This window comes from Pseudorasbora parva, chromosome 19 (genome assembly GCF_024679245.1).
Source record: "Pseudorasbora parva isolate DD20220531a chromosome 19, ASM2467924v1, whole genome shotgun sequence".
Classification (NCBI taxonomy): Eukaryota; Metazoa; Chordata; class Actinopteri; order Cypriniformes; family Gobionidae; genus Pseudorasbora; species Pseudorasbora parva.
This window is the reverse complement of record NC_090190.1, coordinates 10,502,791-10,524,425: the sequence shown is the minus strand read 5'-3', so window position 1 is coordinate 10,524,425 and position 21,635 is coordinate 10,502,791. Positions and strand designations below refer to the sequence as shown.

The 21,635-nt window shown below is 36.4% G+C and overlaps 3 protein-coding genes across 9 annotated transcripts in view; 1 reads left to right on the top strand and 2 right to left on the bottom strand.

Annotated features, from left to right (window-relative positions):
- Nucleotides 1-14,348, bottom strand: part of ndrg1a (N-myc downstream regulated 1a) — a 16,668-nt gene extending 2,320 nt beyond the window's left edge. Inside the window, exons 1-15 of one of the 2 annotated variants that reach the window (XM_067426077.1) lie at nucleotides 14,209-14,348; nucleotides 6,224-6,295; nucleotides 6,069-6,104; nucleotides 2,914-3,019; nucleotides 2,642-2,762; nucleotides 2,492-2,554; nucleotides 2,344-2,404; nucleotides 2,042-2,128; nucleotides 1,898-1,954; nucleotides 1,697-1,800; nucleotides 1,546-1,608; nucleotides 1,407-1,458; nucleotides 1,202-1,249; nucleotides 782-817; nucleotides 461-512 (exon numbers count right to left, since the gene is read on the bottom strand). In XM_067426077.1, the coding sequence (XP_067282178.1) occupies nucleotides 461-512; nucleotides 782-817; nucleotides 1,202-1,249; nucleotides 1,407-1,458; nucleotides 1,546-1,608; nucleotides 1,697-1,800; nucleotides 1,898-1,954; nucleotides 2,042-2,128; nucleotides 2,344-2,404; nucleotides 2,492-2,554; nucleotides 2,642-2,762; nucleotides 2,914-3,019; nucleotides 6,069-6,104; nucleotides 6,224-6,295; nucleotides 14,209-14,220 (970 nt within the window). In that variant the 5' untranslated portion in view covers nucleotides 14,221-14,348. Of the gene's footprint in view, nucleotides 1-460; nucleotides 513-781; nucleotides 818-1,201; nucleotides 1,250-1,406; nucleotides 1,459-1,545; nucleotides 1,609-1,696; nucleotides 1,801-1,897; nucleotides 1,955-2,041; nucleotides 2,129-2,343; nucleotides 2,405-2,491; nucleotides 2,555-2,641; nucleotides 2,763-2,913; nucleotides 3,020-3,479; nucleotides 3,628-6,068; nucleotides 6,105-6,223; nucleotides 6,296-14,208 lie in introns of those variants that run through there. The other variant, XM_067426078.1, reaches the window with a different exon arrangement.
- Nucleotides 13,823-21,635, top strand: ntaq1 (N-terminal glutamine amidase 1). 4 transcript variants are annotated; one of them, XM_067426086.1, is made up of 8 exons: nucleotides 13,823-13,931; nucleotides 14,096-14,236; nucleotides 14,400-14,472; nucleotides 20,709-20,808; nucleotides 20,889-20,939; nucleotides 21,033-21,181; nucleotides 21,258-21,382; nucleotides 21,458-21,635. In XM_067426086.1, exons 3-8 carry the CDS (start codon nucleotides 14,408-14,410, stop codon nucleotides 21,559-21,561), a joined length of 594 nt encoding a protein of 197 aa, XP_067282187.1. In that variant the 5' UTR covers nucleotides 13,823-13,931; nucleotides 14,096-14,236; nucleotides 14,400-14,407; the 3' UTR covers nucleotides 21,562-21,635. The 4 variants fall into 4 exon arrangements, with proteins under 4 accessions (XP_067282187.1, XP_067282189.1, XP_067282188.1 ...); XM_067426088.1 differs by lacking the exons at nucleotides 14,096-14,236; nucleotides 14,400-14,472 and having other exon boundaries at nucleotides 13,874-13,931; XM_067426087.1 differs by lacking the exons at nucleotides 13,823-13,931; nucleotides 14,096-14,236; nucleotides 14,400-14,472 and adding an exon at nucleotides 18,065-18,173.
- LOC137048090 (forkhead box protein H1-like) lies at nucleotides 17,974-19,432 on the bottom strand. 3 transcript variants are annotated; one of them, XM_067426080.1, is made up of 4 exons: nucleotides 19,244-19,432; nucleotides 18,899-19,162; nucleotides 18,705-18,800; nucleotides 17,974-18,603 (listed from the first exon to the last, which is right to left on the bottom strand). In XM_067426080.1, the coding sequence occupies exons 2-4, from the start codon at nucleotides 19,052-19,054 to the stop codon at nucleotides 18,055-18,057; spliced, it is 801 nt and encodes a 266-aa protein (XP_067282181.1). In that variant the 5' UTR covers nucleotides 19,055-19,162; nucleotides 19,244-19,432; the 3' UTR covers nucleotides 17,974-18,054. The 3 variants fall into 3 exon arrangements, with proteins under 3 accessions (XP_067282181.1, XP_067282184.1, XP_067282182.1); XM_067426083.1 differs by having other exon boundaries at nucleotides 19,273-19,432; XM_067426081.1 differs by having other exon boundaries at nucleotides 18,899-19,432.

Sequence of the window (21,635 nt, the reverse complement as noted above, 5' to 3'; positions counted from 1 at the left end):
ATTATTGTACAGCCACTGTAGTGAGATGGACTTTGTAATGTTGTCTTTAGTGCCTTTTATGGGTCTTGTGAGTAGGTCACTGGAAATACTGTATGCCAATTGAGGCCTATCTGAAGCCTTTCTCAGCCATCAGCTTTTAACAAAAACATTTTCATTTGTGTTCCGAAGATGAACAAAGGTGTTATGGGTATCCAACGACATGAGGGTGAGTAATTAATGAAATAATTTTCACTTTTGGGTGAACTAACCCTTTAAGAAAAGGTAAAATTGAGCAAGTGAGGTTGAAGTTTAAATCACACCTGTAGAGGGCAGCACAGCCCAGTCATATTGTTAAATGTGTTGCACACAAATTTCACATGAACAAAGAAGTTGGCAATGCACCATGGGTATTCTTTATGAAAACACAGCTGTCTGGTCAAATAAGGTCTATACTAAACAAAAAGACAATAACAATACTTACTGTAACCCATGCCCTGAATGAAGTACTTGAAAGCCTCTGTTAGCTTCCCAGGCTAAGGAGACAATAAAAGGAGCATTCAGTTTAATTAACTTCAAAAACAACTAATCAGGTCGTGGTGGAAAACAGATTTCACTAAGTACATGTTTTGAAACAGGATGGATTCTAACAGCTGGTAGCAGCAGGTGGCAAGCCGAGTATTAGATCTATGTGCCATTGCTGTCCGTAATGAGATTAGCGCACGCTTCATCCCTAATGATTATCCTGTACCTTGAGCAAACTTGCAAATTAATCTAAATGATCATAAACTTTATAAATACACACCTGGTCGACCTGGGGCAAGCCTCCACAGTCAGCCATCTGAAAAAAGAAGAGGCAAGTGTTAGTTAAAATGCAGGGCAAACACAAATGCGTCACTGTTTGTTTCTCATTTCTGTTTCTGCCATTCACACAGGTGTCTAAAACACCAAGTGCTCCATTAACTCCACTGCACTCGGCACTTATCGGTGATTAAATAGGCCATCTTGGACGCCATAAACCTAATTCTTAGTCTACCTGAGGGCATGCTGTGGAAAATTAGGTCAGCCGAGGAAAGATTCAGCCCCAAAGCTGGCCAATGTAGACCGCTTCTGCACTACCTGGGTAAATTAGTCACTAGATAATGCTGAGCTATCGGAATCTTATCAGCACCGACTTTTCCATGTGAGCTATAAATACCTGCTAGCTTCACTGGAGGCCACTCACCTTAAGCAGTGTGGCTTTGGTCGGGTCCAGTTTTGTGTTGCACTCAACCTATAGAGAAAACAGACATTTAAACCACTAAATATATATGCAGGAGACATGAAGTGTGTAGCAACAGTTTAAAGAAGGTTTCAATTAGAAAAAGAAAAAAACTCTTAAAAAGTATGGCAATGATAATAAATTAGCCCTGGATTAAAGTTAAACCTACCACAGCATCCACTGCAGGGGAACTGTCTCCAACCACCAGGAGTGTAGGACACCTGAAAACAAAGTCATGACTACAGGAAATCCATCCTACATTGTCTAGAAATTTCCAAAAGCTATTTTCTAGACAGTTTCAGACTTACTTTAGTGTTCTCACATTGACATGGCCACCGGGGACAGGCCTCTCGATTTCCAGGTCTCTTCGGCTGTGAAGTGGATGAAAACATTGATTAAATGTTATGTCGATGAACATTGTTTTCTAACAAGACGTTTTAGTAGTGGTATTATGCTTACCTGTTGTAGGACTTGACAAAGAGTTCCAGATTGAACGGGTTCATGTCATTTACAACATGGTGACGGTACCTGCCAATGAGGTCATGGTTCTGCTGGATTTCCTCCTGGAGAAAAAATAATAAAAGCCATAAATGTTAGAATAAATGTATTAATAATAAAAAAAAAAGATCTAGATTAGGTCAGACATTAAACTTGACCAACCTTTCCAAACAGGTGAGAGATGATCATGTCAGGCATGGCGTGAGTCCAACCAGAGATCTGGAATTCATGCGAATAATGAGCCCATGACAGACGCAAAAGCTTGAAATACAATATAAATTATGAATTTAAGTGGTTAGCACTCACTTTATGTGCTGCCCAGTCCATCCAGCCCTCAGCACATGGGTTGATGTTTATTAGAACAAGGCCTTCTACCATAGCAGGGTAATCCAACTAGAAAAGAAAACAGTAATTGCAATCCACATCTGAACACATTTAATAAAGAAAGCAACTGCAAGTCAAGCTCTATTTTAGGGACATTCCATACCAGCTAAACTAGCCAAATGAGTGCCAAAATCCACAGGATAAGAAAGACTTTTAGCTCTTTATCCTGGTTTGATTAAAACTTTAAGTCACTTAATTATAATCAAAAAGGAAGTCAAACTTACAGCAAACTTAGCAAGGATATAAGCACCCGCTCCAACAGCCATGCCAATCACACTCTTCAGTCTGTAGGGTAAGAAAATCAGTTTAGGATTTAAAAGAACAAAACTGTAATCTTCTTAAAACTGTTAAATAATAAAATAAACGCCTCACCCAAAATGTTTAAGGATTGATGGAAGAGTCTCAGACAGTTGGTCCATGGAAGGGTATTCATATCTATAGAAAATATAAAAGTATGTTATTATTTTTCTGCATTCATTTATAGATATCAACTTATCCATCAATATATGTAATGTAACTCACCCAGTGGAGAAGGTGTTAGCCCCTTCTTGCTGCCCTGGTGCATCTACATGACACACAGCAAAGTGCTGCATGATCTCTTGCATATCCTCATGGCTGAACAAGGGTTCAAAGCAGCTTTTGTCTATTGGAGAAGAATAATATTTTCATTCAAGCTTTTATCCTTTTAAAGAACATCTTGATTGACATGGCTTATAAGGCGGAACAAGAAAACGGAGGGGACATTTTAAAGTTTTATGACTCAAGATATTCTTTTAAGATATATAATAGCTTACGGTTCAGTCCAATATCATGGAAGGTGAGAATGACGGGCCGGTCACCCTTAGGAACGCCTTTCATGGTACAGTGGATTTTGCCATATGGAGTCTCCACATCATGTTCCTACATGCAACATAGCAAGACAACACTTTTCAGCATCTGCTGAACCATCATAATCAACATTAATCTGATCTATAGTACAATTTACTCCAACAGTGTATATGTCAAATTTCTGTTTTTCTGTGTAATTAACACCTTTTCCGGTTTTACAGATTAATGCAGAGCCATGCAATTTAATGTAACATTTAAGGGCAACCACGAGTTGAAACCTGCAAATAAACCACAGACCACCTGCAAATATTTCAACACTCTATGCACTTTGGTTATAAATCTAAAGCTCACAGTCCATGAAAACTGTCTTATTTCATCATGCTCAGCTGCATCTACCAAATTTCACAAAGTATTAAACCCTAATTAGGATTGACAAAGTAATTCCTTTCGGTCAAAACGATTTGAACCATTAAGAAAGTCCCGAAATCCCTAAAAAGTATGAGCCAAAAGCAAGATGAACGCTTCTACTCACAGCGACTTCAATCTCAAATACTAATTCCATATCAGAGTCTTCCAGAACCATGGCTGCCAGTTTAGTAAGTAAGTATTAGTAAATCAGTAATTAGTTGTAGCGAAGAGAACGAATATAAGATCCGATTGGAAGTAAGCTCCTGTGTGTGCACTTTGCTAATATTCATCTGTGCACACGGTTTTATACCCCTGTTGCTGTCGCTCGACATAAGCCCCATCCTCCCAGCATGCTTTGCACCAAGATCAAAACAAGTTAATTCTTGTTAACGACATCCGTAAATTGGATCAGCCTGTGTCAGGTGCTTGGAGTAGCCTACTCTAGGCCATCGGAAACTTAGGCAAGTGCAGCCAAACTATAACGTGATGATTGTCATTATGTGATGATTGACAGTATGATTGTCACTGAATAATTGTTGTCTTCAAGTAAATCAGCAATAAAATGTAATTGAGCTTCATAGAATTGTCATGGCCAATATCTGCAGCTACTTGCCATGTTTATTTTTCATATAACTGATATAACTTTTTACTTTGGAAAGATCACATAACATTACCAATGAGAATCTGTATTTCTATATGTTTTCTCGTGTTCAAAAATGGAAGCTGCATAACCACTAAAACCAACAAATCATAAATCATCTCCCACGGATTGAACTTTAACGTTCTTGAAGTTAATTTAACACTAGTGACAACCAATGATAAATAATCACCATGCACGGCAAAAGTCATTGAGAAAAGTCTCAGAGTACAGGCCTCCGGTCAAAGATCACCTAGTTGATGCTGTAGAAACTAGTTTCAGCTGCCTCGAGTCGAAGCACAAGCTGCTACATCTAAAATCTTTAACACTGACAAGGACATAAATATCTTGTGCTTGGCCTTGTATAGTGACTGAGCACAAACATATGTCGTCTTCCTACTGGCACTAATCTCTTAAACGGGACGAGGCCTACGTGAGAGCCTCAGGCAGATGGCCGGTGTGTCCCTCGGCAGCCCACGTCATTCGTCTAGAGGCTGAACACTCTTATTAAACACATGACCCAAACTTCAGGACTTTAATCTGTGTGAGGATCAGCACGGAAGGCTAGTTGGATGTGTATCTGTACTGTATCAATACTGCTGTAATGCCATGGTGTCATGACTGCCAGAACATTTTCAGTTATAACTTCTATAAAGTCCTTCCTATCCTTTAAAGATCTAGAAAGAGTTACAGATACTTTTGCCTTATCTCGTTTGGATTAATGTAATTCCTTATATGTTGGAATATCCCAGTCCTCTATGTCACGGCTACAAATGGTTCAAAATGGTGCAACCAGATTTTTAACTGGGGTTTGTAAATGAGAACATTACTTAATTTTAATGAATTTTTATTGGTTGCCAGTGCATTACAGAGTTGAATTTAAAGTATTGCTTTTTGTTTTTAAATCCCTAAATGGTCCGGCTCTTGCATACTTGCAGCCCACAAACAATAAAACTCCGTCTCATCCAAGATCAAGGTTGAAGTCGAGAAGTTTGTTTGCAGTTTGCTGGACCTAGGCTATGGAATAGCCTGCCGTTATCTCTAAAACCCCTATGTTCCATACATGAGTTTAAACTTAAGTTAAAGGCCTTTTTACCTGGGCATTTAACTCATCATAAAATAGATATTTATTTTACTAATGTTCTCTCTCTCTCTCTCTCTCTCTCTCTCTCTCTCTCTCTCTCTCTCTCTCTCTCTCTCTCTCTCTCTCTCTCTCTCTCTCTCTCTCTCTCTCTCTCTCTCTCTCTCTCTCTCTCTCTCTCTCTCTCTCTCTCTCAAAACAAAGGCGTAGTTTGATAGAATCTTGGTCAACATGTGGTCTTCACCTCACAGCCGATGGGAAAGAATCGGGATAGGACTTATGTTCATGAATGTGATTATTCAAGTTAGTATGAAGTAGAGCAGGACAGAGTGTTGAGGGAGTTGAGCAAGGCCACTGGAGCGATTGTTGCCGAACACACGACTCGCGAGCGGCGGGACTTTTATTATGACGGAACAGGACACAGTCGAGGGCGCCATTTCCACTTTTCCGGTCATGAGTATGAGGTAACGCTGCTCTGTTTATCATATTAGATACATTTAAGTGTGTTTAAAATGATGTCACCGGCTGCTCTGACACTTGTTGCACACTGCTAGAGTAAAGCGAGGGTAAAACAGATATGACACAATTGTCAGGCGACTCCCTCAGACGCTATGCTCAGACGTCCCGGCTCCTTGGTTAAAATAGAAATTTTCTCACAATATACAAATAGTTGGAAACATTTTAACTGAACTCAACTGAACAAACTATATAACACTGGCCTAGTGGTTTTTTGGATATTTTACTGCAAAAATACTACATAGTGCACCTTTAATTGTATTTGTAATAAAGGGTTGTTGAAATTCTAATTCTCTCTCAGTGGTCAAATATTTTTGTGTTTATTGTGCTTTAAAAATGAATTAAAAAATTACCTTTGATTATTTTATTAAATGGATTTTGAATAAAAAGGTCTCTCTGTGTTTGTGTGTACTTAGTTAGTTAGTGAAATTACAGAAGTAGGAAACCATACAAATAAAAGCCAAAAATTAAATTCTTGCCTTAATCACCAGCTGCTGGACAGCCTCCCTTAAACCCTAGAATAGAGGAGAAACAGTGTATGTTAACACTATATGTGCTCAGTACTTTCTTATACATAAATATGTAGGCCTACATTAATTAAAAATTTTGACAAAGACAACAGCGTTTCCCGTACCTGCAAATCCCTGTCCACAAGCAGAGGCTTCGACTCAACTACCTGGATATCATCCATTATCAGCGAGGACACCTAGAGGTAGGAAAAAGGAGACAAACACAAAAATGTTAAGGATGTTGCACTTCAAATTATTTACCGCCAGAGGTGTAAAGTAACAAATTACAAATATTCGCATTACTGTAATTGAGTAGTTTTCTAAGGAATTGTACTTTTTTTAAGTAGTTTAAAAACAGTGTACTTTTACTTTTAAGTGATGTATCGGTACTTTTACTGCGCTATTTTCCCTAAACCTGCCGTCGATACATTGTTTACTTTTTTCCTATCAATGTGATTGGCTAAGACGAATGTTGACTGTATGTAACTGCATGATGACCGACATCGTGAAATTGCCTTAAACAATTACAAAAAATGTATCGCAGAATATTACATGTTCTGATACACACACAAATGGTACGTATTCTGTTAGCGCTGCACAAGCTCGGTGGTGCCATCTGCTGGAAACATTTCATTTAGCTTGATTGTTTGCAAATTGCCAGGCTTCAGTGCATTAGGCATTAACCGATCGGCACTGCAAAATTTTTGTCCCTTACATCGATTTTGTTTAACATGTAAACGCATTAAACCTGCTTACGGTCAGCTTATTGAAGTGCATATTAATGTAATGTGTATACAGCCATGTATATAGCAAATAACTTTCATAAAACATGCATCAGATTTATATTTAAATCATATTTATGTTTTAATTACAAGCAAAAATAATCAGTGGTGAAAATTGTGAATTACTCAATTCTTATTTCTTAAGTGTATTTTTTTTTTAAAGAGAAACATCCATTGAAATTAAAGCAGTACAATGTAAAATTGTTAATGTACAATGCTTTGCATGGCTGTATTTTTAGTGCTAGCAGTCAAAAAAAAAAAAGAAAAAAGAAATAGTCAAAGAAATAATGAAATACTGTTGATAGCGTTTTTTCTTTTTCTTTTTTCTTACTGAGAATCATCCATAAAGAGTAAGCTACATTTTTAATTTGCAGGATACAAGGTGGAATAACATAGCATAATACTCACTACTCATGAGTACTTTTAAAAAGGCTACTTTATATCCCTACTTTGGTATCCCTACTTTTGGACAGGTACATTTACTCTACTTGAACTACATTTTTTGACAAGTAACAGTAATTCTTGAGTATGCTTTTTCAGTACTCTTTCCCCCACTGTTTACCGCAAACTTCCTCCAAGGTCGAAGAAGGAAGGATTACCAGTTTAACCATGTTTTTGTTTTGGTGTAATTCTGCTTTGGCAACGGCTATATATTTACTACAACTTTATGAGTGACCTCCTGATTGGAATCAATGAAATAAGATATTATCAATTTGCGCTTTTGTCTTAAACATTGCCTTAAACACCTTAAACATTGTCACTGTCATAACGAAGTATTTATTTCTTCATTTACAGTTTCATATTTTCAAGTTTATTTTATGTCACATACTGTACATATATGAAACGTAATGCAGTGAAAAGCTTCTCCTTGTGCAAGAAAAAGATAGACTATCAAGAATATTACATGAATATTATATATATATATATATATATATATATATAAGGAAGCAATTTTCAAAATACACAAAAATTATACAATATATTCATTCATGATGTTATATTTAGTGTATAATTTCAGTATAAAAATCCTGAAGATCCAGCTTTCGTAACTTTGGAGTATAACTGCAGCAAAATAGAAACACATTACACATTTTTTTATTATTATATCCTCATCTTTTCTAAACAGCCTATTTGTTTTTGGATGATGCAGATCATGCGTTTCAAAAGACTACAGATTGAATGTTGATGTGCATGCAAATTGAACAAGAGCTTGAACAGGCTCTTTGTCTGGCTGAGGTTTCCAAAGGTCACATATCAGCTTTTCCTCTGTTAGCGGGTCTGGACGCTACACACAGGAAGTCACAGACACAGCTGCTTCCATGTCTCTTGCAGTGCCTCCACCCCTTAAATACTAGCCTTTTTTTTTAGCCCTGCTCCAAAACCAGCATGAAAGCCTTTGTGTCTGATCATCCCACAGGTTCAAGGAGTGTTCCTGTACCAAGCCCCTTTAAAAAAAGCAGCGACTGATTTTCTGATTAAAAGACGAGCCCTAGAAACCAAGCCAAGCTGTTTATCAAGAGGAATTTCTGTGGTTCAAAAAGCATGATTGTGCAGTCCATCATTTGCAGAGGTTTCTACAGCAGCCCCCTACACACATTCCTGACCAGAATCATGTGAGAACTGAAATGACTAAATCAGCTTAATATATGGAGTATATATTTAAAATATATAATCAAAATCAAACATAAGTAAAGTTAACAAGTAACGGTATATAGCAAGTAGGTCACCTGCTTGTTTTTAAGCTGTCTGCCCTTACGGTCTCTCTTTACTAATCTTTTACCTGGGAGTAGCTGGCAGTGGCAGTAATGTCTCAGCAGGATATAAACTGCCGTAACATAAGGTCAGATCCTGCCCTTCCCATACCTAAAACACTCACTTTACTTCAAAACATCCCAATTCACCTGTCCACCTCTCCAGACCAGGTTTCTATTTCAGTTTACAATGGTAATTATGACTTAGCAATTTTTTTCAAATACATATTTGAACTCATAACAGATGCATTGCATATTTGTATGTATGTTCATATATTTGTTTTCATTAACTTTTGTTGCTATATTGCATCAAATATCAGAAACCATGTTTATGTTGGAACCACCATTGCTGCTGCACCCTACAGAGAGGGAAATACTTCTTTCACTTCCCATAACCATTTGAATCCCTTGACAGTGACACTGCATTGACTTCCAAATTAACTGTCTGCAAACATAACTAGAATCACAGTTCCACAATGATCATCAGGGTTAAGCCCAGAAATAATGTTTCCTTATCTTTGGGAATCATAAAACCCCCAAATGTCTCTAAATACAAAAGCCTGAATTAACTATGTGTAGAATATACATTTGTACATTGTGTTTTATATGTTTATATTTGTATTTTAAACTTAATGCATTAGATTGATCACTGCAGGGGTGCTGGATTCATACAAAAGTTCTTCTCTAATTAAGTAATAACACTCCTATTCAAGTTTTACAGTTATGTATGCTTAAACTATTACCGGTATGTTATAATTGATATACATATTTAATACATTATCCTTCAAGTGATAATTGCATAGTCGATGTTTCTGCTGCAAAGGCTTAAATACAAAGTTAAACGTAAAATAATTATTTTAAAAAATAACACCTCAGGACCTAATATCAGAGGTGGCTCTGATGCTGCTTTGCTGTTGTACAAATTATATGCATCAGCATCTGAACAGTGGTACATTTTTACATTGTTCTGAGCTTTATATTTAATTATTTAACCTAATGGTTAAAGAGTCGGACTTGCAACCCAAAGGTTGTGGATTCAATTCTCAATACCAGCAGGAAAAGTGTGGGAGTGAATGAACAAATGCTCTCTTCTATCCTCAATGCCCATGACTGAGGTGCCCTAGAGGCATCTAACCCCCATCGCTACCCGGGCGCCGCAGCAAATGGCTGCCCACTGCTCCGGGTGTGTGTGTCCACCGTTAGGTATTTATACCCAATACCTATTCATGTTTAGAATTCCATATTTGAGTTAAATCTATGCATACATTCATGTAATATGTATATTTCAAAGAAAGTCAAAGCTTATATGGCAACAAAGTAGCCTAGTCTATTGAATCTTTATGGTCAGATTTAAGAATAAGTAAACAAGTAAGCTTGATATGAAATAATATTTCACAAAAGTCTAACAGTGAATTTTTGACCTATTTGTGACTAAAAACCAAAGCAAAACAAATAGTCACGTCTGGTAAACGTAGCCTACATTATCAGACAACAAATATGTAATTTAGACGGGTCAGGTGAAATAAAATGTAACTTTGAAAGCCAAATAAATGATTGACTAGATATGAAACTGAAAAATGTGCAGTGAAGTGAAAAGTATTTCAGTGTTGTCTCATATTTGTTTTCCCACTCGAGCTCACACTAGCCTACTTTGTTGACATTTGCACGTGCAGCCAGCCAATCACACGCACGCGCGTAATGATAAACAAAACATGTAAAAAAAAAAAAAATACATATATATATAAAAACCCAACCACCACTTATTCACCGTGCAATTGTAAAAATACTGATGTTTACACTCTACAGTTTATTGTCGTAATAAATGTTTTATTTAAACATTTTATACCGGATATCTTTTCTTCAAAGCGATAAATACATATCAGAGATGTTTTGCACATGGCAGAAAACAGACACATTTTTATCATAAAAAAGACCGATATAAGACTTTTGATATATGACTTACCGGGTGATTGTCCCAAAATTAAAAACAAGAAAGTCCAACAAAAAAGTTTTTGCAGATTTTGAGGGTGACAACTGACTACGTGCCGCTCGCGACAGGATGTAAGGCAGGCAATTATAAAGATGTGTGTTTAGTCAGTCCTGCCCACTCCTCCTTCTATTGGGTAACTTCATTGAGTCATGCCTTCTTTCACAGCATTGCGTGAGATATGATGACTGAGGAAAATGATTATAGGACTGCTCTTTCACATTAAAAGTATTCTTCTGTCCGTATTGTGCATATATTAATACAGAATGCTTTCAAAACTGGTTATTAGCTTGCATCAATACAGTATTGTTCAGAGGAGTGCATGCCTGTGGATGTGTGTATGCGTGTGTGTCCTCTAACAACACAAAGCTTTCACTGTGTTTAGCTAATATAAGGCAGTGATAACAAGCACATTGACAATGGACACATTGCACTGGAACTACCAATATGCTGATCAACTCTCAAGCACCATTTACGCCACCAACTGAATTAGACGGAAAATTGATGTAGATAGAACTTACTTCTAAATCTATGTTCAGCATGTTCATAAATCAAAACTGTCACATCACAGATATTTTAAGGCTGTTTGATGTAAAGCTGGGCAATCGGCCAGGTCAAATTGTGTTGTGGAAAAATACTGAAACATTGTTTAACAGATAACCCTTTAAGGTTTATAGGCAAATACATATCAAATCAAAAAGTAGACAGCAGAGTTCTAAACTAGGTCAAAGAGAATAATAGCTGATAAGAATTGTGGACTTTTACCTGACAGGTTCATATCTCGGTGTACTCAGAACAGAGTTAGTCCTACACTTTTTTTTAATCATCTACTAATATATATATATATATATATATTAGTACATATATATATAAGTACAGGAATCAAGTTTGTATATATTATATATATATATATATATATATATATATATATATATATATATATATATATATATATATATATATATACACAAACTTGATTCCTGTAGTACTAATAACGAGCTATAAATGACAAATTGACTAGAAACTAATTTTAAATGAAATATTATAGCACACATTGTAACGGATATCATTCAGCTATACCATAACCTTGTTTTAAATTGTGGTTTCTTTGGTTTCACTTCTCTGTCAGGTCTGTTTTTCACAAAATCTGGGTTCATGACATTGGCTTCTATTCATGTCCTTGCACTTGAAATACAGAGCAGAATTCATCTTGAACAACTCATATCTGGTTTGCACAACATTGAGGTTATTGGACTCCTCGTAAAGAACAGATAAAACACTGACCTCTCTCTTTTTCGCTACAGGCTCTTGGCATTGGACGAATCAAATGAATAAAAGGAGGGGAAAAACCAAAGGCTGTTTTCTGCAGTGGCCATCCGACAAGAGGACAAAACAGTCATTAAGTTATCATTTATGAATTATACCGACATGTCCACATAATCCCAATAAACATTAAAGCTGGTATCGGATCACTATATAACAGTATTAAAGGCCTGCACGCCTTTCAGCAATTGAAAGGTCAATGGGGGCTAGTTTGACATTGAAATGTTGACTCTTGAAGATTCTTGCCCCTTGTCCTTGCTGACTTGTCTATTTCTACAATATGGCAACTGTTCACCAGCCAAACCTTTATAAGGCATTATTTTACACTTTAAACTATATTATTTAAACAATAATATTAGTAATATTATAGTCCTCCTGTTATAGGGTCTAAAATGCAGTCTAAATCAGTTTAAAGTCACCATGAAATCAAAATGGTTAAAAATGGTCATTTCTAATGTTTTTTTAAAATATTACACAATTTATCAGTCAATTGAAAATTAATGTGCACTTCTTTAATCAAAATAATCTTGTCTCCCTACCAACGAAATCTCTTCTTTGCTCCTCAAAACCATTCAATCAATCAAATCATGTCCCGCCTACATTTTTTTCGAGAAGCTCTGATATACACCACCACAATAGAGAAGAAAAGACCACTGCAACTTCTGTTTCATGCAGTTTAAACTGCATTAAACTTCTTTAGTGCAGATGCAGTGTGTGATGCAATACCAGTAGTCAGATGTAGTATGAATCATAGTAAGCCATGATTCAGATTCACATGGCTTCAGCGCTCAGAATTTCTCACCTCAACCTATCACGTAGTTCCTCAGAATGGGAGCTCAGTTCATGTCAAGTATTACTGATTTACTAAAGGGGATAATATGACGTCTTAAAGTTACAAAATTACAAGAGACACTATTGACAGTGTATAAAAGGAGTGTTAAAGCAGTTTATGGTACTTTTTGTAAGAAGCAGTGGATAAAACACCAAAATGTGATAATTTCATTAACAGACAATGAAATAACCACGTTGCAGAATTAGGTCATGAAGTAGATGTTTAATAAATGATAAACTAGGCAAGGATGTGCCAACACCAACTCTTGCTTGACAGATCAAAGTATTATGGATTATGCATTAATATGTGTTCTGGAGCACAAACAGCAACACATAAACAGACAATATAAAACAAGCGACCATGCAAAATAAGTTTTCCCCCAACATTTACTAAATTTCTAAAAAAATTACATTCTCTTAAATTATTAATCTTTGTCTCAGCTGTGAGAAAGTGCTTGCTAGCTGTTCATTGGTGCCTCTGAAACAGGCATAATATTTTAGAGGTCATTTCTGACAGAGGCTGCTGTAGTATCTGATCTTCAATCAGTTTATCTCCATTCTCAATCCTTGTCACTGGAAAAAACAATTATAAATGGCACTTTATTACTCCGTTCACTTTGATGCTTAGTATGATAAAGTTACTCAATAACTACAGCCATAAATTGTAGTACATAATTCTTCACTATGAAATACATGTTTGGTCTAGATGTACTACTTTCTGACTACTGACCATTTCTGTAATGTTACAGTATTACAAATACCAAATATTCCACAGGATATTTGTTGCTTCATTTCTCACAGCAGTTTTGTCCAGACACACCCTGGGCTGTTCCCGGCCAAATAAACCGCTCTGTGTGACTTATTTTCACAGATTCATCATCACCAATTGGTGAAAGTGGAATGATTTCCTTAGTGTTATTGTAGCAGAGCTAATTCACCTGGTACAGGCCAACCATAAAATCCACCATGTCCACTTTACTCTGACCTGGCAACATGGCAGCATTCCTGCTACAGGTCATTGCCTCTGCTGATAAGATGTAACCAATTACTGAAGTGGAAAATTGCTCTGACCTGACATTGTTTTGTTTTCCATGAAAATAACCTTTAAAACAGGACCCAAACTCATTCACTAACAACTTGCCAAAGGCGACACTACAAGGTAACCAGCAACCATCTTGTCCAAACTAAATCTTTAGGTTTGAAATATTGTTTGACTGAAAACAACAGTCTAAGAAAGGTGATAACTATTTTTGTCATGCATGAAATGACAACATATTTGAGTGCATAGTATATAGGCTACCCATTTCTATTTCCATGTATTAGAACAGTCGAGGCCAAACAGGACTGCTGCACCTCAGGAGGGCCACAGATATTGATATTACTGGAAACAAGTGTTTGATATTTCTGGAAGAAGAAGAAAAAGTTCAGATATTTACCTTCTGGTTCATCTAGCTCATCTGAGAGGTTGGTTCCGCAAGCCCCTCTGGCAGAGTCTGTGTAGTGCTTGAAAATCAAGTGCTCCACAAATCCCATGATGGAAACATCACCTTATAGTGCAATACTCATGCTTTACAGTCGTTATAAGAATAAACACCGAAGGAAAATATTCAAGTGTTTTAATTTGCAGGTTGAAAAATGAGTACACAACGAAGAAATATATTGCCCACTGACTTTACGGTAAACCGGAGCCAAAGGCAGAGGTAATAATTACTGCATTTCTGAGATAGATTATGGACACAGCTGCCTTGCTAGTGCAATCTCTCTGTTAATCATTTTATCCACCGTTTGACCTTATAGCCAGTCACAGGACTTTGTGTGATTTTTCCTCTCCTCCTATCGACACAGAATGCTCACAGCATCAAAACAAAGGCACATGATCACATGATCATAAACCCAAGTTAACTTATTTTCTAATGAAAGGTCAAGTCTTTATTAGAAAATATATTGAGGACACAAACGTAGCCTAATAATATATCTTATCCTATGTAAATAAATAAAGGTTTTTATAAATCATGTATTATAGGGTTAAAAGTAGTTTTGTAACCGTCGAGTTAAAGCCCTTTGAGGCTTAGCAATGAGATGTAGAAACGCTGTACTAATTCAAAGGATGACGCTCACTCACTAGTGCTTCGTAAATCACCTGCTTCGTTACTGAGGTGTGTCAAACGTGGGTGACCTCACGTAGGCTAGCTCATGAAGACGTGGCCAACGTGACTGGTGCGTCTTTGATGGGCGGGGCTCACCGGAGCGCCTTGAAAAAATAAGGAAGTTTTTATTTTATTTTAATCTTCATGGGGGGCGTGTGCGTCTCAATCAGTTCAATTAGTCAGGGCATGGATCAGAAAGCCAGTCCATTTACTTGTGTCCTGATGTCATTTTAAAACGTGTAGCCTACTAAAGCATTTTTTTTTTCAATATTAGCCTATTTATTAGGCTATTAATATGCTGTTAATTTTGTATGTAGCCTATTCATTGTAAACCTGAAAATAAACATTTAAAATTATAATCCTATTATTGTGGAAAATGGAGGGTCTATCGCAGTCGAGTTTCGAAATGAGACGTCATTCATGTGCAACTTTTACCGTGGAAATGATTATTTACGATAATTCTAGTGAGCATTAAACACCATTCCCATATGTGGTGAAGCAAAACCTAGAGATTTCACAAGACAATGAAATATTGCTGTCCACGGCCTCGAGTGCATGCGGTGTTCTCTGGTGTTGCATTCACAATAAGACACACTGCAAGTGTGTAGGTCTTATAAAGTCTTTTAACTTTTTCTTCGTTGCTTACTTTATTTAGAAAAATAAATTATTTTTGTATTTATTATTTAGCCTATTGGTTGGGGGGTTGGTTGGTTAAAGCACTTTTAGTGATAGCCTACCGAACAACAATTTGGTTTGTTTGTAGGCTGGCTAGGGAAAATTCTACAGCAGACATAAATTGTTTTCAAGCCTTTCAAAGCCTTTCCCGTAATCCCCGTCAGATGGATGAGTGTCACTGGTTTGGCCATAGCCAGGGTGCAAATTCTGCATAGCTAAGTCCACACATCCCGTTCACACTAAGAGTAATATATGCTAACTACAGGCTACAGAAAACTATAACGATATCATTCTGTTTATTCTAAAAGAGCGCTCTAGTTGTCTGTGCCTCTTCTTATGTGCGCGAGCTCTCATTAAAGCGGAATGGATTTTGATTGGCTGTCTGTTTTTTTGTTTGTTTTAAACTGAAAAAAAAGAATATATATATATATATATATATATATATATATATATATATATATATATATATATATATATATATATATATATATATATCTTTATTGTTATAGCCTAATTTTAGTACAGCTTAGGCTGTGGTGTTATTTTATTTAAACAGTGTGTAAACATTCTTTATCACTAGAAAATAAATAAAAATAACCGGTTAAAATCATCTGGCGCAGGTAGCCTAGGCCAACGTTGGTTCCATTGATACAAAAAACGACTTTCCCCTATCGCTAAACAAGCTGTGATCAACAAAAGTTTATGAATAGGCTAGGCTACTTGCAAGTTTAGTCCATCAATATAATTATCACAGATGAACCTGAATTGTGACGTCTAAATGCATTTAGAAGTAAAAAGCTGCTATTAACAAGCACGGCCCCATGCACGAATCAGCTTCTGACAACTTTTCCTTTTTAATCTTAAAAAATTTCCCAGAAAGTTTGAGTTATAGCCTAATAGTTTAGAATAATTACAATAAGAATGAGGCTGTAGCCTAACGGACTTAAATGACGTTTAATATCATCGAAAGCTGTTGTAGGCTACCATTTAGACTTCTTCAAGACAAGCAACAGCTTCACAGTGCCACCGCGCGCATTAACTTATTGACGCTTAGGGCATCACGGCCAGCGGGGGACTGCGGCTTCATCACTAGTGGTGGATGGTTTTAGTCGTAGAATAAACGGCCCTTATTTCACCGGCCTTATTTCAATCATTTAGCTAAGTCATCTAGAGAATCTTTTTTAGATATGTTACATCAGTTACAGCAGGATGTAGCCTAAAACCAAATATTAGCCTATGTGACTATCCTGACACATCTGTGTTTAAAGTGCAATCTATATTGCTGTAGTGAAATCTCCATCTGTCTGTGTATGAATAGGCTGCAATAATTGTATTATGTCCTTTTACACTTATCAAAACATAGGCCTGTGCAATCATTCTTGGGATTAGGCTCAGCCACAGCATCAAGAAGTGGGCACAGAGATGGGTTTCAGAATACATTCAACACAATCAGAGATCTTTTAAAGGTGAAAAGATCTTACCTAAAGATAATGCTGAATCTGCTTACAGTTCAAACTCCCTCAAATTTCTTCTGTGAAAATTACACAAAGCTATTAAAAAGCCTTTACTGGTGCGGTGCCTGTAAAATAAGGGTTGAAGATTAGAAATAAGACACCTAGCCTACTGGCATTCTATAGGTCTATATGATATTCAAAATATGACAATAGGCCTAGTATTGCACATGCAATGCGCTTTGTTTGTGTGTAATGTGAATGTGTTTTGGTATCTAACTAACATTTTACTGCCACCCTGCGGCAAATGCGAAAATATGACCAAGCAATTAAGTGGCGCAAGTAAACCTGCTTTGACGGGAAATCGTCTCCACTCTTATGAACATTATCTTGATGATGTGCTAATCAGTGATTAACATACTGATCGACCAGTTTTGCTTGGCGAGCACAAACATTATTTTAATGCTAATGTTGCCTTGCCTAGTTACTTTTATTCTGAGATCTCACTTTAAAAATGTGAATGCAATTGCGGGACAATGGGCTTTGGGTAAAAAAAAAAAAGTCGCTTTAAGCTAAAAACAAAATGGGTAGGCCTTAATTTAGGCTCATTTTAGTTAATTTGTTTTATGACTTCAAATAATATAAAAGTTCAAATATTCCTTATAGTAGCCTAGTCTAGATCTATTAATTAAATTGTTTAATTTGGGCTAGTAGGCCTACATTTATAGTTATACCTTAAAAGTAAGGGCCTAATAAACTATTAGCCTAGTTCTATGTAAATGTACAAATAATATTAGTAGCACATAGGCTATTATATTAATATAGCCAATTACCCAAGATAGCAGTGAATGTCTTCAGAATGATAACATAGCAAAGGCTAAACCAATCACAAAATGCAAACTTGTTTGTTTTTTTATTAAAAAAAAAAAAAAAAAAAAAACAGGGGAGAAGAAAGTGAACAAAAGTAAAGTGCAATTTCAAAATATTTACATTTGGTCATTCTAGGTGTTCACCAGCGGACAGATCTAGTAGTATCATACATTAAAGGAGATCTGAGGAGAACAGGGTGATCATATGTGATCCGTGGAGGCAAAGACAGTCCAAACGCAGCTCCTGAAGATAGATGAGGTATTTTTGCGGTGGTCAACTGATATCTCATTGCTGAAGCAGGGTAATAACGCTCAACTGTGTCATAGACATAATAGTTTTCTCTCTTGGTCACTCCACTCTGTGCGTCTATATAGTGTGGATGTTCCTCCATACGAGTGCTGCGCATGCGGTTCACTCCGCGGTCGCTCTTTAATATTGATTCTATAGAAAATGGGCCTGTAAATTTGACTTGGCTTTTGTTTTCTGTGATTGTGCAGACTGGCGTCAGAGACTCAGAAGCACAAGAATAGTCTTCACATTCATCCTCCCGATGTGCCTGAAGGGCCAGGCCAGGGAGCATGTTCATTATGTATTTGAAATGTCGGCGAAACATTTTTGGAGTAATGCCACTCTCATCCACTTTCCAGAAGTTCTTTTTAGGATTTGGATAATCCGGATCGACTGGCACCTATAAAACACAAAACTTATGTTGTGACTCTTCCACAAATGCAGTGATTCGCTGCCTTAAATGGAAAAGAAATAGGCCTAGCCATGGAAGTTTAAAAGCACCTTTGCAAAACACCTGTTTGATGACAGACAGACTCTGATGTTGTTCTCAATGCCCTTTTTGTCTCCGAAGACAAATGGCTCCAGCTTCTTCATTATCTGCACAAATATGGTTAAATCAAATTTTAGCCTAGAAAGACAACACATTTAAAATATTTCGGGAATAGACCACACTGTTTACTCTTATTTTAGCCTACCTGTTTGAATGTGAGCATCTTGTCCGGTGAATCTTGAATGGCATATGCAATAAGTCCGATGTATGTTCTTGTGCTGTATTTTTTGTACTTCTTCCTCTGACCGACGCTTGATTGTGCCAGCAAAGCGCTGAATCCTCCGTTGACTCCGTTAATCATGATGAGCTCCTGGTCCAAACTCAGACTGAAGGCTCAGAAGATCCGGCTCCATTTATATCCAGGTTGTAGCTTTCAATTGGTCTAGCTTTTGCCATCCATTAGTAAGTTCTGTTCATAAAAACGAGGTGTTAATGGCGGGGTGGTTTCTTATGCTATATTCCTCTAAAATATGCATGGGAAGTTACTTACAACAACAATGAGGTACATCGTTGATTTACCTTGTTTTAAGAAACAGCAGTTTAAAACATTGGGCCTATTTGAATTTTAGGCCTCTTGTTTGTTTTGGACAATGTAGCCTAGCCACACTGTGCAATAGGCATACAAATAAATGTGGATTGCTCCCCAAATTAAATAGCTACAGTAGGCAAGGCAATGATAGGCTATGGCATTTAATTTGGTAAATTAATTTGGCACGCTAAAAGTCTTTTACAAAATATGTTTGCTTAATCCATTTAATTTAGAAACAGGTGTTATTTATTTAGGCCTAGTTGTTTAATGAATAAAAATTAAGATATTTTGATTAAATAAATAGTTTTGATACAATAAGACAACGATACAAATTGAGTTGCTAGAAACAACAGCATTTATTTGTTTTTTTTAGCTTTATTTGATTTTTCAGCCATTAGTTTTGACTTATACAGGTTTTGAATTAACTTGCTTATTCTGTGTTTTAGGCTTATCACTTTATAGGCCATATAGAGTTCAAAAGTTAAGAGTTGGTAGTTTTTTTTTATTTATGATTTTGTGTATCTTGTGCTCACCAATGGTGCATTTATTTGATTGAAAATACAGTATAGAATTGTGTTTTTACAACTTCAACATTTATTATAAAAGTTGATGTTGAGCTGCTTAAAATTAATCTGGAAATGTGATGAATATAGCAAAGAACAACACACACACACACACACACACACACACACACACACACACACACACACACACACACACACACACACACACACACACACACACACACAGCTATTTATTAAGGTAAATCAATATAATGTTGTATAATATAATCAATATAAACACACACACATATATATATATAGCTATTTATTAAGGTAAATCAATATAATGTTGCTCTTTGTCAGTGTCCTTTTCATATCCGAAGAGGACTTTTGGCATATAACAGCAAAAATGGAAAAACAGAACCAAATACAACACAATTGCGTTGTGTAATATGTATTTATATGTATTTGAGAGAGCTGTTTAATTGCACATTATCTCTCGCTAACTGGTTTTCTAATTGTGCTATTAAATCAATTCAAGTATAGTGATAATCGTGCGCATCAAATTTGCAATTCACATGCGCATTTGAATGTTCGCGCATTGACACACCGGAACTACAAATCTGCTCTAAGACCCTGACGGACAAAATAAAATGTAACAGACACCTATCCTTGTAAGATTGCAACGTAAATCGTTGCATCGTTTTCTTTCTTTTTAGTAATGTCGTTATAGTTAAAATACCACGTAATATAATATGTGGATGGGAAGAATGAATGAAGAAAGTTCTCCGTCTGAATATACAATTATTACTCCGTCTAGAAACCAATGTGTTTACACCAGCTGTTACTGGTAATTGTGATGACCACTAATTTTTTCTACATTGAATACATCACAGCATATTAATCTTGTCCCCTCTCTGCAGTGAGGAGAATGTGTGGAAGCTGTGTGAATATGTCAAGGATCAAGGGACGTGCTTGTTGGATGAGGTCTATGCGGTCTTTATATCTAACGAACGAAAAATGGTGAGGCTAAGTTAATGTTAGGCATACATCATAACTATTTTAGTGTACTGTACTGTTTTATATGTGTTTGACATGTGCAGATACCCATTTGGAAGCAAAAATCCAGTCGAGGTGATGAACCTGTAATCTGGGTATGAACATCTTTTAATAAGGAAAATAATTAGAATCTTTTTTTTTTTTTTTTACCTCATACTAATCTAATATTTTTGTGCACTTGCCTTTAGGATTACCATGTTATTCTTCTACACACAAATAAACAAGGACAGAGCTTTATATATGATCTAGACACTGTCCTTCCCTTCCCTTGTTTGCTTGATGTATATTCAAAGGAGGCCTTTCATTCTGATGAGCATTTAAAACATGCTTTCTGGAGGTCAGTTAAGTATCTGATCTGAACTGCATTTAATCATAACAGTCTCAATCTAATACGGTTATCTACTGCATTTTAGGAAACTTCGTGTCATACCAGGGGACACCTACTTGAAGAAGTTTGCTTCTGATCGTTCACACATGAAGGGTTCTGACGGAAACTGGCGTATGCCACCTCCAGCATATCCTTGTTTAGAGACGTCAGGTTTGTTGTAAATTATATGATGCAATATCATAATTTGGTTACTTCTTCCACTTACACAGTATGTCATTTTCACAGAGACTAAAATGAATCTTGATGACTTCATCTGCATGGATGCCAGAGTGGGATATGGAGAGGTTTACAACCTTTCAGACTTTGTTCAACACTTTGGAAAAAAGTAACACGTTTTTTTGCTGTATGCAAACACTTTTGTGTTGAAAACGTACAGAGCCTCCTGAAAAGATTCCATAAGCAT

Excerpts from the sequence above, each read along its gene's own strand:
- ntaq1 (XM_067426085.1), top strand. The coding sequence starts at position 20,541 with ATGTGGATGGGAAGAATGAATGAAGAAAGTTCTCCGTCTGAATATACA. Across the intron at positions 20,636-20,708 it reads GTTTACACCAGCTGTTACTG|TGAGGAGAATGTGTGGAAGC; the intron begins GTAATTGTGATG and ends CCCTCTCTGCAG. Across the intron at positions 20,809-20,888 it reads TATCTAACGAACGAAAAATG|ATACCCATTTGGAAGCAAAA; the intron begins GTGAGGCTAAGT and ends TGACATGTGCAG.
- LOC137048090 (XM_067426081.1), bottom strand. The coding sequence starts at position 19,054 with ATGATTAACGGAGTCAACGGAGGATTCAGCGCTTTGCTGGCACAATCA. Across the intron at positions 18,801-18,898 it reads AGATGCTCACATTCAAACAG|ATAATGAAGAAGCTGGAGCC; the intron begins GTAGGCTAAAAT and ends ATATTTGTGCAG. Across the intron at positions 18,604-18,704 it reads CAAACAGGTGTTTTGCAAAG|GTGCCAGTCGATCCGGATTA; the intron begins GTGCTTTTAAAC and ends TGTGTTTTATAG.